This window comes from Piliocolobus tephrosceles, chromosome 19 (genome assembly GCF_002776525.5).
Source record: "Piliocolobus tephrosceles isolate RC106 chromosome 19, ASM277652v3, whole genome shotgun sequence".
NCBI classification, from domain to species: Eukaryota; Metazoa; Chordata; class Mammalia; order Primates; family Cercopithecidae; genus Piliocolobus; species Piliocolobus tephrosceles.
Window position 1 is genome coordinate 14,112,430 of NC_045452.1, and position 14,339 is coordinate 14,126,768.

General features: G+C 44.7%; 1 protein-coding gene across 1 annotated transcript in view; it reads left to right on the forward strand.

Moving 5' to 3' along the window:
- The first annotated feature begins 5,008 nt into the window (after window positions 1-5,008).
- LOC113219584 (protein SFI1 homolog) overlaps window positions 5,009-14,339 on the forward strand; it is a 64,890-nt gene continuing 55,559 nt past the window's right edge. The window contains exons 1-2 of the mRNA XM_026452930.2: window positions 5,009-5,430; window positions 8,281-8,352. Of these exons, the coding sequence (XP_026308715.2) occupies window positions 8,318-8,352 (35 nt within the window). The 5' untranslated portion in view covers window positions 5,009-5,430; window positions 8,281-8,317. The remainder of the gene's footprint in view (window positions 5,431-8,280; window positions 8,353-14,339) is intronic.

Genomic DNA, 14,339 nt, shown 5'->3' on the forward strand with positions numbered 1-14,339 from the left:
TGAAGAACCCGGAAGTGCACCATCTTGCCTCCGTTCGTCCAAACAGTTTTAGCTTCTGCACGAGTAAGAACATGAGATGTTTAACTTTCTATTCCTAGCTTATTTCACTTAATATCCTCCGTTTCCATCCATGTTGCTGCAAATGACAATATTTTATTCTTTTTTATGGCTGAATAGTATTCCATTTGTGTGTATATACCACATTTGCTTAATCCATTCATCTCTTGTTGGACACCTAGATTGATTCCATGTATTGGCTATTGTGAATAGTGCTGCAGTAACCATGAGGGTGTAGATGTCTCTTTGATGCACTGATTTTCTTTCCTTTGGATAAATGCCCAGTAGTGGGTTTGCTGGGTCATGCAGTAGTCCTATTTGTAGTTTTTTGAGGAACCTCCATGCTCTTCTCCATAGTGGCTATACTAGTTTACATTCTCATCTACAGTATGTAAGTGTTCCCTTTTCAGCCGGGTGCGGTGTCTCACACCTGTAATCCCAGCACTTTGGGATGCCGAGGTGGGTGGATCACGAGGTCAGGAATTCAAGATTAGCCTGGCCAATATGGTGAAACCCCGTCTCTACTAATAATACAAAAATTAGCCAGGCTTGGTGGTGTGCACCTGTAGTCCCACCTACTTGGGAGACTGAGGCAGAAGAATTGCTTGAACCCAGGAGGTTGCAGTGAGCCGAGATGGCGCCATTGCCCTCCAGCCTGGGCAACAGTGAGATTCCATCTCAATAAAAATAAAAATAAAATTAAAAAGTGTTCCCTTTTCTCTGCTTCCTTGCCAGCATTTGTTATCTTTTTTTTTTTTGTCTTTTTGACAATAGCCACCTACCTAACGAGTAAGATGACACCTCATTGTGATTTTCATTTACATTTCCCTGATAGTGATGTTGAGCATTTTTTCATATATTTGTTAGCCATTTGTATGTCTTCTTTTGAGAAATGTGTCTATTCAGAGAATTCGCTCCCTCTACTTTTTTTTTTTTTTGAGACAGGTCTTACTCTGTCACCCAGGCTGGAGTACAGTGGTGGGATTTCAGCTCACTGAAACTTCTGCCTCCCAGGCTCTCAGTGCAGCCTCCAGAGTAGCTGGGACTCCAGGCACACACCACCATGCTTGGCTAATTTTGTGTAGAGACAGGATTTCACCATGTTGCCCAGGCTGATGTTAAATTCCTGGACTGAAGCCATCTCCACCTCAGCTTCCCAAAGTTACCCCTTTTTTAATTGGATTTTTTGTTTGTTTTTTGCTGTTGAGATATTTGAGTTCTTTGTATATTCTGCATATTAACCCCCTGTCAGATAGTTTGCACATATTTTTTGTAATACTTATAATCCCATTCTTTTTTTTTTTTTTTGAGATGGAGTCTTACTCTATCACCCAGTCAGGAGTGCAGTGGTACAATCTTGGCTCACTGCAACCACCACCTCCCGGGTTCAAGCGATTCTCCTGCCTCAGCCTCCCTAGTAACTGGGATTACAGGTGTATGCCACCATGCCCAGCTAATTTTGTGTTTTTAGTAGAGATGGGGTTTCACCATGTTGGCCAGGCTGGTCTTGAACTCCTGATCTCAAGTGATCTGACTGCCTTGGCCTCCCAAACTGCTGGGATTACAGGCATGGGCCACTATGCCCGGCCTGTAATCCCATTCTATAGGTTGTCTTTTTACTCTGTAGATTGTTTGCTGAGCAGAAGCTTTTAAGCTTGAGATTATCCTATTTGTTTATTTTTGGTTTTGTTGCCTGTGCTTTTGATGTTTTATTCGTAAAATATTTTCCTAGACTTTTGAAGTATTTCTTCTCATAGCTTTCTAGTTTTGGGTCTTACATTTAGGTCTTTGATCCATTTTGAGTTGATATTGTATAGGGTGAGAGGTGGAGGGTCTAGTTTCATTTTTCTGTATGTAGATACTCACTTTTCCCAGCAGGATTTATTAAAGAGGGTGTCCTTTCCCCAGTGTTCTTGGACCCTTTGTCAAAAATAAATTGGCACTGGGTGTGATGGCTCACACCTGTAATCTCAGCACTTTGGGACTCCAGGACAGGTGGATCACTTGAGCCTAGGAGTTCAAGACCATCCTGCGCAATGTGGCAAAACCCCATCTCTACAAAAGCTTAGCCAGGTGGTAGCGTGCCCTTGTAGTTGCAGCTCCTCAGGAGGCTGAGGTGGGAAGGAAGATCACCTGAATCAGGATGCAGTGAGCTGTGATTATATCACTATACTCCAGTGGGACAACAGAATGAGACTGTGTCTCAGGTAGGTAGGTAGGTAGATAGGTAGATAAAATAGCTTAATAATGTACTACTCTGTTCTGTTCCATTGGCCTGTGTGTCTGTCTTTATGCCAGTACCATGCTGTTTTGGTTACTACAGCTTTGTGGTTTATTTTGAAGTCTGGTGATGTGATGCCTCCAGCTTTGTTCTTTTTGCTCAGGATCGCTTTGGCTAGTTGGAGTCTTTTGTGGTCCTATACAATTTTTAAGATATTTTTCCTATTTATGTGAATAATGTCACTGGTATTTTGATAGGGCCTCTGTGCATTTTAGCATGTTCTTCTGTCCTCTGTTCTCAGTCTTTTTCTGCAAATTGGTAACTGGATTTAGAGACTTAATCAGATTTAAGTTTTATATTTTGGGAGTAGTACAAGATAATTTTATAGAAGCAAAGCAGTGAATGGTACCATAATCAAATGTGATACCTGTATTAGATCGTTCTCATGCTGCCATGAAGAAATATCTGAGATAACTAATTTATAAAGGTGGGAGGTTTAATTGACTCACAGTTCCGCATTTCTGGAGAGGCCTCAAGAAACTTGCAATCATGGTGGAAGGGGAAGCAATGCTTTCTCACATGGCGGCAGGAAAGAAAGTGCAAAGTGAAGTGGGGGAAAGCCCCACGTAAAACCATGAGATCTCTTGGGAACTCATTCACTATCATGAGAACAGCATGGGGGAACTACCCCCATAATCTAATCACTTTCCGTGAGGTCCCTCCCACGACATGTGGGTCTTACGGGACCTACAATTGAAGATGCTATTTAGGTGGGGGCACAGCTAAACTGTATCAATACCTATGTTTTGTCGTTCTTATTGTTGTTGAGACAGAGTGTCACTCTGTCGCCCAGGCTGGCGTGCAATGGCGAGATCTCAGCTCACTGCAACCTCTGCCCCCTGGGTTCAAGCGATCCTCGTGCCTCAGCCTCCCGAGTAGCTGGGACTACAGGCGCACGCCACCACACCTGGCTAATTTTTGTATTTTTAGTAGAGACAGGGTTTCACCATGTTGTCTAAGGTGGTCTCAAATTCCTAACCTTAGGTGATCCACCCACCTTGGCCTCTCAAAGTGCTGTGATTACAGGCGTGAGTCACCACACCTGGCCATCAATACCTATGTTGGAACTATCAGGGAATTTTATTTCTTTCTTTCTTTCCTGTCCAGTCCTGTCCTTTCCCGTCCTGTCCTGTCCTGTCGCCCTGGATGGCGTGCAATGGCATGACTCACTGCAACCTCCACCTCCTGGGTTCAAGTGATTCTCCTGCCTCAGCCTCCCAAGTAGCTGGGATTACAGGCACCTGCCACCGCACCCGGCTGATTTTTGTATTTTTAGTAGAGATGGCATTTCGCTGTGTTGGCCATGCTGGTCTGAAACTCCTGACCCCAGATGATGCTCCTGCCGCAGCCTCCCAAAGTGCTGGGATTATAGACGTGAGCCATTGTACCCGGCCGAGAGCCTGTCTTTAAAAAGAAAAAATTAGATTGCTTCTACCTTTTGGCTGTTGTGATTAATGCTTCTACCTTACTTTTTATAGTTACCCCATGCCCTGCAAATATATTCACACTTGACTTTCATTTCTTTAAACATACTCTTTTTAGCATATACAGCTGTGTGTGTGTGTAAAGAAAAAGGGATATGTGGGAACAGTCTGTTCGTTCTTCACAATTTTGCAGTAAACTTCAAATTGTTCTAAAAAAGTAAAATCCAGGAGTCTGAGTGTGGTAGCTTACACCTGTGATCCCAGCATTTTGGGAGGCTTAGTTGAGAGGATTGCTTAAGCCCAGGAGTTCAAGACAGCCTAGGCAACATAGCAAGACCCTATTTCAAGAAAACAAAAAATAAAAATTTTTAAAAAGTATATTAAAATGTGTGTGTGTGTTTATGTATATGTGTGTGTGTGTGTGTGTGTGCGCGCGCGCGCGCGCGCTTCAGCCTCAGTGCAGATATTCTGAAGCAAGAGATCAAGAATGAAATCAGGCCAGCAGGCCAGATACAGTGGTGCATGTCTGTAATACCACCACTTTGGGGAGCTGAGGCAGGAGGATTACTTGAGCCCAGGAGTTTGAGACTAGCCTGGGCAATATAGTGAGACCCTGTCTCTAAAAAATTAAAAATTGGCCGAGCACAGTGGCTCAAGCCTGTAATCCCAGCACTTTGGGAGGACGAGGTGGGTAGATCACCTGAGGTCAGGAGTTCAAGACCAGCCTGGCCAACATGGTGAAACCCCATCTCTACTAAAAATACAAAACTTAGCCAGGTGCATTGGTGGGTGCCTGTAATCGCAGCTACTAGGGAGGCTGAGGCAGGAGCATCGCTTGAACCTGGGAGGTGGAGGTTGAGTGAGCTGAGATACGCCACTGCACTCTAGCCTGGGCGACAAAGTAAGACCTTGTCTCAAAAAAATAATAATAATAAAAATAAAAAATTAGCCGACCATGGTGGTGCACGCCTGTAGTCTCAGCTACTCGGGAGGATGTGGTGGGAGGATTCCTTAAGCCCGGGAGTTCAAGACCAGCCTGGGCAACACAGTGAGACCTCATCTCTTTAAAAAAAAAAAAAAAAATTATCAGGACACACTGGCGAGCACCTGTGGTCCTAGTTGCCTAGTTGCTTAGGAGGCTGAAATGAGAGGATCACTGGAGCCTGGGAGGTCAAGGCTGCAGTGAGCTGTGGTCATGCCACAGCATTCCAGCCTGGGCAACAGAGTGAGAACCTGTCTCAAACAAAAGAAAACTGTTAGGCCTAATGACTCCAGGGGGTACTGTAGTTCCTGCCTAGAGCTGACCCAGCAGTACCCACCTCCAGTGGTTGGCCAATATTTCTGTCAGATTGGGCTGCTTATTATCTTTGAAGCATAGGTATTGTCAGGCTTTATGAGCTTATCTGTTTAATTTTGCTTGTATGTTAAAAGTATTTGCATCACATGCAGAGATAACTTTATTCTCTCCTTGCCTCCTTCTTCCTCACATTTAAGGTATTTTAGGGATGGTGCAGTTAAGAAACCTTATTCTGCAAAGACACTGTCCAACAAGAAGTCTTCTGCATCCTTTGGGAACCGGAGGGAGTTACCTAGTACCAGTCACCTAGTGCAGTATCGTGGCACACATACTTGTACCCGACAGGGCCGGTTAAGAGAACTTCGCATCAGGTGAGCTTATGAGTGGCCACCAGTCTACGGATACTTTTCTCTTGTTCTCCCTTCTTGGTTAAAATGAGAGAATGATTCTTATTCTCCCATCACAATTAGTTGGAGATCTTGATGCCTGTTCTTTATAGTAGAATGTTCAGATGAAAAGGATATTCAGGAATCTGCAGACATAAAATCTGTCATTGAGTGTTTTCATTTCTCCACTTGTGCCTCGCAATATGACGCTATCAAGATTCTTCCAGAAAAAGTCTAAACGTGTAAACGTGGTCCAAGAAAGAACGAACTACTCTTTTTTTTCCCCCTGGATTTTCTGGTGAATTCTAGAAGAGCTGTAACCCTTCTGCTACTCTTGATTAGGTATATTAAAGACATCCATTTCTTAGGCCAGGCGCGGTGGCTCACGCCTGTAATCCCAGCACTTTGGGAGGCCGAGACGGGCGGATCATGAGGTCAGGAGATAGAGACCATCCTGGCTAACATGGTGAAACCCCGTCTCTACTAAAAAATATAAAACAAAACTAGCCGGGCGAGGTGGCGGGCGCCTGTAGTCCCAGCTACTCGGGAGGCTGAGCCAGGAGAATGGCGTAAAACCTGGGAGGCGGAGCTTGCAGTGAGCTGAGATCCGGCCACTGCACTCCAGCCCCGGTGACAGAGCGAGACTCTGTCTCAAAAAAAAAAAAAGACATCCATTTCTTAATTCAAAAATTTATCAGGCCTGGTGTGGTGGCTCACTCACACCTATAATCCCAGCACTTTGGGTGGCCGAGGCAGGTGGATCACCTGAGGTCAGGAGTTCGAGACCTCATCTCCACTAAAAATACAGCCGGGCACGATGGCTCACGCCTGTAATCCCAGCACTTTGGGAGGCCGAGGCGGGTGGATCATGAGGTCAGGAGATCGAGACCATCCTGGCTAACACGGTGAAACCCCGTCTCTACTAAAAACACAAAAAATTAGCCAGGCGTGGTGGCGGGCGCCTGTAGTCCCAGTTACTCGGGAGGCTGAGGCAGGAGAATGACATGAACCTGGGAGGCGGAGCTTGCAGTGAGCTGAGATCGCGCCACTGCACTCCAGTCTGGGTAACAGAGCGAGACTCCGTCTCAAAAAAAAAAAAAAAATACAAAAAATTAGCTGCGTGTGGTGGTGCATACCTGTAATCCCAGCTACTTGGGAGGCTAAGGCACGAGAATTGCTTGAACCTGGGAGGCAGAGGTTGCAGTGAGCCGAGATCGCCCCACTGCCCTCCACCTTGGGCAAGAGTAAGACTCCGTCTTAAAACAACAACAAATTTATCTGGTGCTTATCCATGACAGCTGTTATGCTAGATGCTGAGATATAAGGTGAGTAAGGTCATCTTAGTTTGTGACTTCATCAGAATTTAAAATCAGGTAAGCTTGATAGACTATTAAGCCACAACAATAGAGTGAGAGTGCAATGAGAGGAGAAGGATGTGGTACCACTGGCAAATATGGCAAGAACAGCCACACTAGTATAGCCAGCACTGACTCTCTGGAGGAAACAGAGTTTAAGCTGAGCCCTGAAGGATAATGTAAGAATAAGCCAGATAAAGGGCTGGAGAAGGTGCGTTTTAAGTTGAACTCAGGGTTTAACTCTATAAGACAAGCCACCTTTGGCCCGGCGTGGTGGCTCATGCCTGTAATCCCAGCACTTTGGGAGGCTGAGGTGGGTGGATCACGAGGTCAGGAGATCGAGACCATCCTGGCTAACATGGTGAAGCCCCGTCTCTACTAAAAATACAAAAAATTAGCTGGGCGTGGTGGCGGGCGCCTGTAGTTCCAGCTACTTGGGAGGCTGAGGCAGGAGAATGATATGAACCCGGGAGGTGGAGGTTGTAGTGAGCCGAGATCGCACCACTGCACTCCAGCCTGGGCAACAGTGAGACTCCATCTCAAAAAAAAAAAAAGACAAAGCCAGGCGTGATGGCTCAGGCCTGTAATCCCAGCACTTTGGGAGGCCAAGGCGGGTGGATCCCAAGGTCAGGAGATCGAGACCATCCTGGCTAACATGGTGAAACCCATCTCTGCTAAAAATACAAAAAATTAGCCAGGCGTGGCAGTGTGCACGTGTAGTCCCAGCTACTTGGGAGGCTGAGGCAGGAGAATGGCGTGAACCCGGTAGGCGGAGCTTGCAGGGAGCAGATTGCACCACTGCACTCTAACCTGGGCGGCAGAGCAAAACTCTGTCTCAAAAAAAAAAAAAAAAAAGAGAAGCCACCTTTGTGTGTATACCAGGTATAGTGCTAGGTACTGGAGGTGCTATAAAGAGGAGGTATACCTCCTCAGGTATACACAGAGGAGGTATACCTCTGTGCTAGGTACTGGAGGTGCTATAAAGCACCAATTTCTGCTTTCAGGGGCTCACAGTGCAGAGGGAATGACAGACACCCTGTGAGCTGATCACTGATATGGCATCACAACATTACAGGAGGGATTTGAACAGAGTACTGAGAGTACACAGCTACTCACTCTGTTTACATTGGAGAAGGTTCAGGATTAGTGGGCATTTGCTGGGCATTTTAGGTAGGAAGAAGAATAATATGAACAAAAGAATTATGATGTACTTCCTGTACCTCAGTTCTGAAGTTTGTATCTCTTCATTGACAATTTATGTTGAAAATATTTTTAAAAAATAATCTGCTTGATTTTAGCTTTATAAATCTGCCCCATCCTATGCCCTGTTTGATGCAAGATTAGCTGTGATACCACCTTTTGACTCATACTAACATCCCTCCCTCTGAGACCTTAAAGGCTTCCTTTCCTTTCCAGAAAACTGATGATGTAAGCCAAATGGAATTTTAAAATATGCGTATCCTTTTTTTCCTTCTTTCAGATGCGTGGCCAGAAAGTTCTTATATTTATGGATTCGAATGACTTTTGGAAGAGTATTTCCCTCTAAAGCCAGGTAGTATTAGCTCAGAACACCATAATTTTGTTGAGTTCATTCTAGGGTTTTCTTTTGTTTTAAGCCTGTATATAAACTTCATTATGGCTTGTGCTGTTACATTCCTCCCTTGTTCCTCCCCAGAATCCAGTAGGCAGAAACAGTCCCTAATATAACCATGTACTGAGTGGTAACTTCATACCTGTTAGTTGACTGCAGCTGCATTCATGGTGAGCTGTGCATGTTATCTACAAAGTAGCCAGTGAAGGTTAAGTTTTAGTGTTCAATGTCGTGGCCTTTAGCTACTGTGGCCTTCAGCTTCAAAGAAAAAGAAAGAAAGAAAAAAAATCACAAGCAAGTGACCAAGTGAAAGAATCAGGCAGGGCGCGGTGGCTCATGCCTGTAAACCCAGTACTTTGGGAGGCTGAGGCGGGCGAGTTACCTGAGGTTAGGAGTTCGAGACCAGCCTGGCCAACCTGGTGAAACCCTGTCTCTACAAAAATTAGCTGCGCAGTGAGGCATGGTGGCTCATGCCTGTAATCCTAGCACTTTGGGAGGCCGAGGTGGGCGAGTCACCTGAGGTCAGGAGTTCGAGACCAGCCTGACCAACATGGAGAAACCCTGTCTCTGCTAAAAATACAAAATTAGCCGGGCATGGTGGCGCATGCCTGTAATCCCAGCTACTTGCAAGGCTGAGGCAGGAGAACTGCTTGGACCCAGGAGTCGGAGGTTGCAATGAGCCAAGATTACACCATTGCACTCCAGCCTCGGCAACAAGAGCGAAAGTCCCTCTCAAAAAAAAAAAAAAAAAGGCCAGGCGCGGTGGCTCACGCCTGTAATCCCAGCACTTTTGGGAGGCTGAGGCGGGCAGATCACGAGGTCAGGAGATCGAGACCATCCTGGCTAACACAGTGAAACCCCATCTCTACTAAAAATACAAAAAGAAATTAGGTGTGGTGGCGGGCGCCTGTAGTTCCAACTGCTTGGGAGGCTGAGGCAGGAGAATGGCGTAAACCCAGGAGGCGGAGCCTGCAGTGAGCTGCGATTGCACCACTGCACTCCAGCCTGGGTGATGGAGCGAGACTCTGTCTCAAAAAAAAAAAAAAAAGCTGAGTGTGGTGGCATATGCCTGTAATTGGGAGGCTGAGGCAGGAGAACCACTTGAACCCCGGAGGCAGAGATTGTGGTGAGCCGAGATTGTGCCATGGCACGCTAGCCTGGGCAACAGAGTGAGACTGTCTCAAATAAATAAATAAATAAATAAATAAAAATAAGAATAAAAAAGAACCATACTTAAGTAAACCAGGATAGATAAGATCTCTTTGGGAAAAGTGTTTGCCCAAAAGAAGTAATTGAGCTCTTTCAGGGCACTGGTCAGACTGACAGATTGGCTTGATCAAGTGCAGAACCTGGGGAAAAAAATTGGCTTTAGCAAAGGCAGTGAAATTTTAGCAGCAAATCCCTCTGTCATAGCCTGATTTTGTATAGACCAAGGCTGTCCATTGCTGTGGTTTTGGGTTATAATTGCTTTAGCTGCAGTGCTGAGAGTGGACTGCAACAGAGAGTTACAGCAGTCCCCGTACAGAAGGCAGGGGAGCTGGAGAGAAGGGACTAGTGCAAGGTATGTTTCAAAAGGAGAATTGGCAGCCTTCGAGAGTGTAAGCACTTCAAAACTGAAATGTCTTGGGTTCCCTCCTGCTCCCCTCTTCCCTTTTCTTTCCCTTACTATAATCTTTCCTGTTTCATTTTTTGAGTCTGACTCCTTCATTCAATGTCTCTCAAGCAAACCTGGCCTGTGTGTGTTTTCTGAAATCTTTTCTTTGTATAAGAAAAGATTTATGAGGGGCTCTGCTGTTCCATCTTCTCCTTTTTGTATGTTTACAGTGAAGCTCCTGATGTGGCTATGTTACCAGCCAGGTCTAGGTCCATTCTGCCCATGTGTGGTAAATCAATCACTGTGACACAGGTTTTGCAAAAGAGAAAAAACTTACTTGCAAGGCCACTGAGTGAGGAGGTGGGAGAACAGGTCTCAAACCAGCCTCCGCAAAGTCTTAGGGATATTTGTGGGCTAGGGAAGTGGGGTGGTTTAAGGTGTGGGGTGGATTGGCAGTGGGGATAATGAAGTAACATTCATTGTGTACAAGTGTAGTCAGGGTTCATGGCATGTCGTAGAACACATGTACAGAAAATAGAGGCATTAACATGATCCGAGGGTGGAGTTTTTGGCCCTCAAGCATCAAAAGACCCTCTTGGGCTCCTTCACAGACCCAGTTGAAGGGTTGGTGGTCTCCATCAGTTTGAACTGGGCAGGATCTAGCCCAGGTTCCTGAAAAATAACTGAAGTGACCATTGCCTTGGTGACCTGTGAATGTTATCTACAAAGTAGCCAATGAAAGTTAAGTTTTAGTGTTCAGGCTGGACATGGTGGCTCCCACCTGTAATCCTAGCACTTTGGGAGGCCAAGGCAGGCGGATTACTTGAGGTCAGGAGTTTGAAACCAACCTGGCCAACGTGGTGAAACTTTGTCTCTACTAAAAATACAAAGAAATCAGCTGGGCATGGTGGCGGGTGCCTGTAATCCCAGCTACTTGGGAGGCTGGAGCAGGAGAATTGCTTGAACCCAGGAGGTAGAAGTTGCATTGAGCCGAGATCGTGCCACTGCACTCCAGCCTGAGCAACAGAAAGAGAATCTGTCTCAAAAAAAAAAAAAAAAAAAAAAAAAAAAAAAAAGTTGGAGGGTTCAGTGGTGTGGCCTTTAGCTTCAAAGAAAAGGAAAAAAAAAAAAAAAAAAGAAACAAGCAAGTGACCAAAAGCAAGCAGGGCAGCAGAGCTGATCATGTTAACCCCTTGTTTTCAGCTGTAGCCTGTCCCAGCTGCAAGTGCTAGGCATCGTTCACCTCTATTTTTACGTTCTTCTCCTGGATCTTGGGCATGTTGTCCTTCACAGCCTTGGTAGCTCTTTAGTGCATTAAATAAATTTTTTTTGCTCTGCTTTTTTTGTTGTTCATTGGGAAAATTGATCTAAATTGCTATTGTCAGAATTCTCTTTTTTGTTTAATTCATTGCATATTTATTGACCTCTCCACTGTTAGCTTAGAAGTTATATTCTCTTTTACTCTTCCTTTACTGACTGCCCTGATAAGTTACAAATGTGAATGTGTATTTTCATTCAAATATGAATGTATATTTGTAACTTACCAGAATCTAATGTTAATTGGTTTTTTTACTCTCTTCCTAGATAAGACAGGGTCCTTAGAATACTTTGGCTCTGCCCATCTCCCTCTCTTTGTGTATATTTTTAAATCTATAAAGCATTATTACTCTCATTTTATTTTTTGAGACAGAGTCTCACTCTGTCGCTCAGGCTGCAGTGCAGTGGCGCAATCTCAGCTCACTGCCACCTCCGCCTCCTGGATTCAAGCCTCGGCCTCCTGAGTAGTTGGGATTATAGGTGCGAGCCACCACACCCGGCTAATTTTTGTAGAGACAAGGTTTTATCATGTTGGCCAGGCTGGTCTCAAATTCCTGACCTCAGGTGATCTACCTGCCTTAGCCTCCCAAAGTGCTGGGATTATAGGCGTGAGCCACTGTGCCCAGCCTATTATTTTCATTTTATATAGCCAATATTTATTTAGATTTATTCACATATTTATCCTATTTACCCTTCCTTTTTCACTTATTTTTCTTTTTTTGCCCCAACATTACAACAAATATTTACCCTTTCTGTTGCCCTTTTTCTTCTCACATCTCCAGGTTTCTATCTGTGATAATTTTCCTTCTCCTGTCATTAGAAGGTCCCAGAGTATTTTCTTTCGGGTAGGTCTGCTGGTGAGAAATTCTCTCAGATTTTGTCTGTCTAAAAATATTTTATTCCATCGTCACCTTTGAAGGATATTTTCACTGGGTATGGAAGCCTGGGCTGCTGGTTTTTTCCCAGCACCTGGAAGATACTCCATCACTGTCTTATGGCTTCCATTTTTAAGCTGTTTGTCTAATTTTTGCTCTTTTGAAGATTGTTTGATTGTCTTAGTTTTCAGAAGCTTTGAATTTATTTTCTTATAATCTTTTATCTCATTTTGAGATTGTAAACAAAGTTTTTTTTTCTTTTTTGTGGACAAATCTTTCTGGCATACTTGTGTTTATATGCATGTTATTCTGCTCCTTATCTTCTTTCCTCATGTAACTTCAAATGCCTTTTTTTTTTTTTCTTTCCTGAGACTGCATCTCACCCTGTCGCCCAGACTAGAGTGCAGTGGCATGATCTCAGCTCAGTGCAACCTCCGCCTCCTGGATTCAAGCGATTCTCCTGCCTCAGCCTCCCACATAGCTGGGACTACAGGCACGCGCCACCATACCCAGCTAACCTTTTTATTTTTAGTAGAGACCATGTTGGCCAGGCTGGTCTCAAACTCCTGACCTCAGGTGATCTGCCCAACTCAGCCTCCTAAAGTGACAGGATTACAGACATGAGCCACTGGGCCCAGCCTCAAATTTATTTATTTATTTATTTATTTATTTATTTATTTATTTATTTATTTTTCAGTTTTGCTCGCTCTGTTGCCCACGCTGGAGTGCAATGGTGTGATCTTGGCTCACTGCAACCTCTGCCTCCCAGGTTCAACCGATTTTCCTGTCTCAGCCTCCCTTGTAGCTGGGATTACAGATGGGTGCTACCACACTCAGCTAATTTTTGTATTTTTAGTAGAGATGGCGTTTCACCATGTTGGTCAGGCTGGTCTCGAAATCTTGACCTTGTGGTCTGCCTGCCTCAGCCTCCCAAAGGGTTCAGATTACAGGCGTGAGCCACTGTGCCCAGCCTTTTTTTGTCTGTTTCTTTCTTTTTTTCTTCTTGTTGAGACAGAGTCTCACTCTGTCGCCCAGGCTGAAGTGCAGTGGCGCGATCTCGGCTCACTGCAATCTCTGCCTCCTGGGTTCAAGCAATTCTTCTGCCTCAGCCTCCCAAGTAGCTAGGATTACAGATGTGTACCACCATGCCCGGCTAATTTTATTACTTATTTTTATATGAAATTAGTTTTCCTGAATTTTAATTTTTAAGTTTATATGTCTTTATATATTTTTTAAAGATGAGGTCTTGCTGTATTGCCCTGCAGTAGTGTGATCATAGCTCATTGCAGCCTTGAACTCGTGGGCTCAAGTAATCCTTCTGCCTCAGCCTCCCAAGTAGCTGAGACTGTAGGCACAAGCCACCACACCTGCCTTATTATCCTGAACTTTTAGAGTAAGTCAAGGTTCAGTTAATTTTTACTAATTTCATAGAACTCCTGTTGTTTTTGTTTAGGATTCAGAAATATAGTGGCTTTTTTTGTGGGGTATCCTGGTTTTGTTCCCTTATCACACTTGGTCTGGATCTTCTTTTTCCTTGTCTCTTTTGACCCTCCCCTGCTCAAATTTTTTTCTACCTGTGGCTATTTCTCCTCCATATGAAGCCCTGTCCTAGAAGGGTAGCCTGGCAGGTCAGTTTTGAGATTCCCTAGGGGCTGGACTGCTCTGTTTCCGTTCTTATGTGAGCCCTGGTGCTGGAGAGGATAAAACTCATAGTTTCAGCTGCTCATCTCAAATTAGGCGTCTCTACCTTCCAATGACTACTCATTGGCTATTTTGGGGTTCTCCTATTGTTAGGTTTCTCAGATGCTACTTGGGGATCAAAAGATTGAAAACTGTGTTGCTACCTCCACTATTTTCCTAAAATCTAGTTTTTTTGGTTTTTGGTTTTTGGTTTTTTTTTTGAGACGGAGTTTTGCTCTTGTTGCTCAGGCTGGAGTGCAGTGGCACAATCTTGGCTCACTGCAACCTCCACTTTCTGGATTCAAGCAATTCTCCTGCCTCAGCCTCCTGGTTAGCTGGGATTAAAGGTGCATGCCATCACGCCCTGCTCATTTTTTGTATTTTCAGCAGAGAAGGGGTTTCACCATTTTGGCCAGGGTGGTCTTGAACTCCTGACCTCAGGTGATCCACCTGCCAGGGCCTCCCAAAATGCTGGGATTACA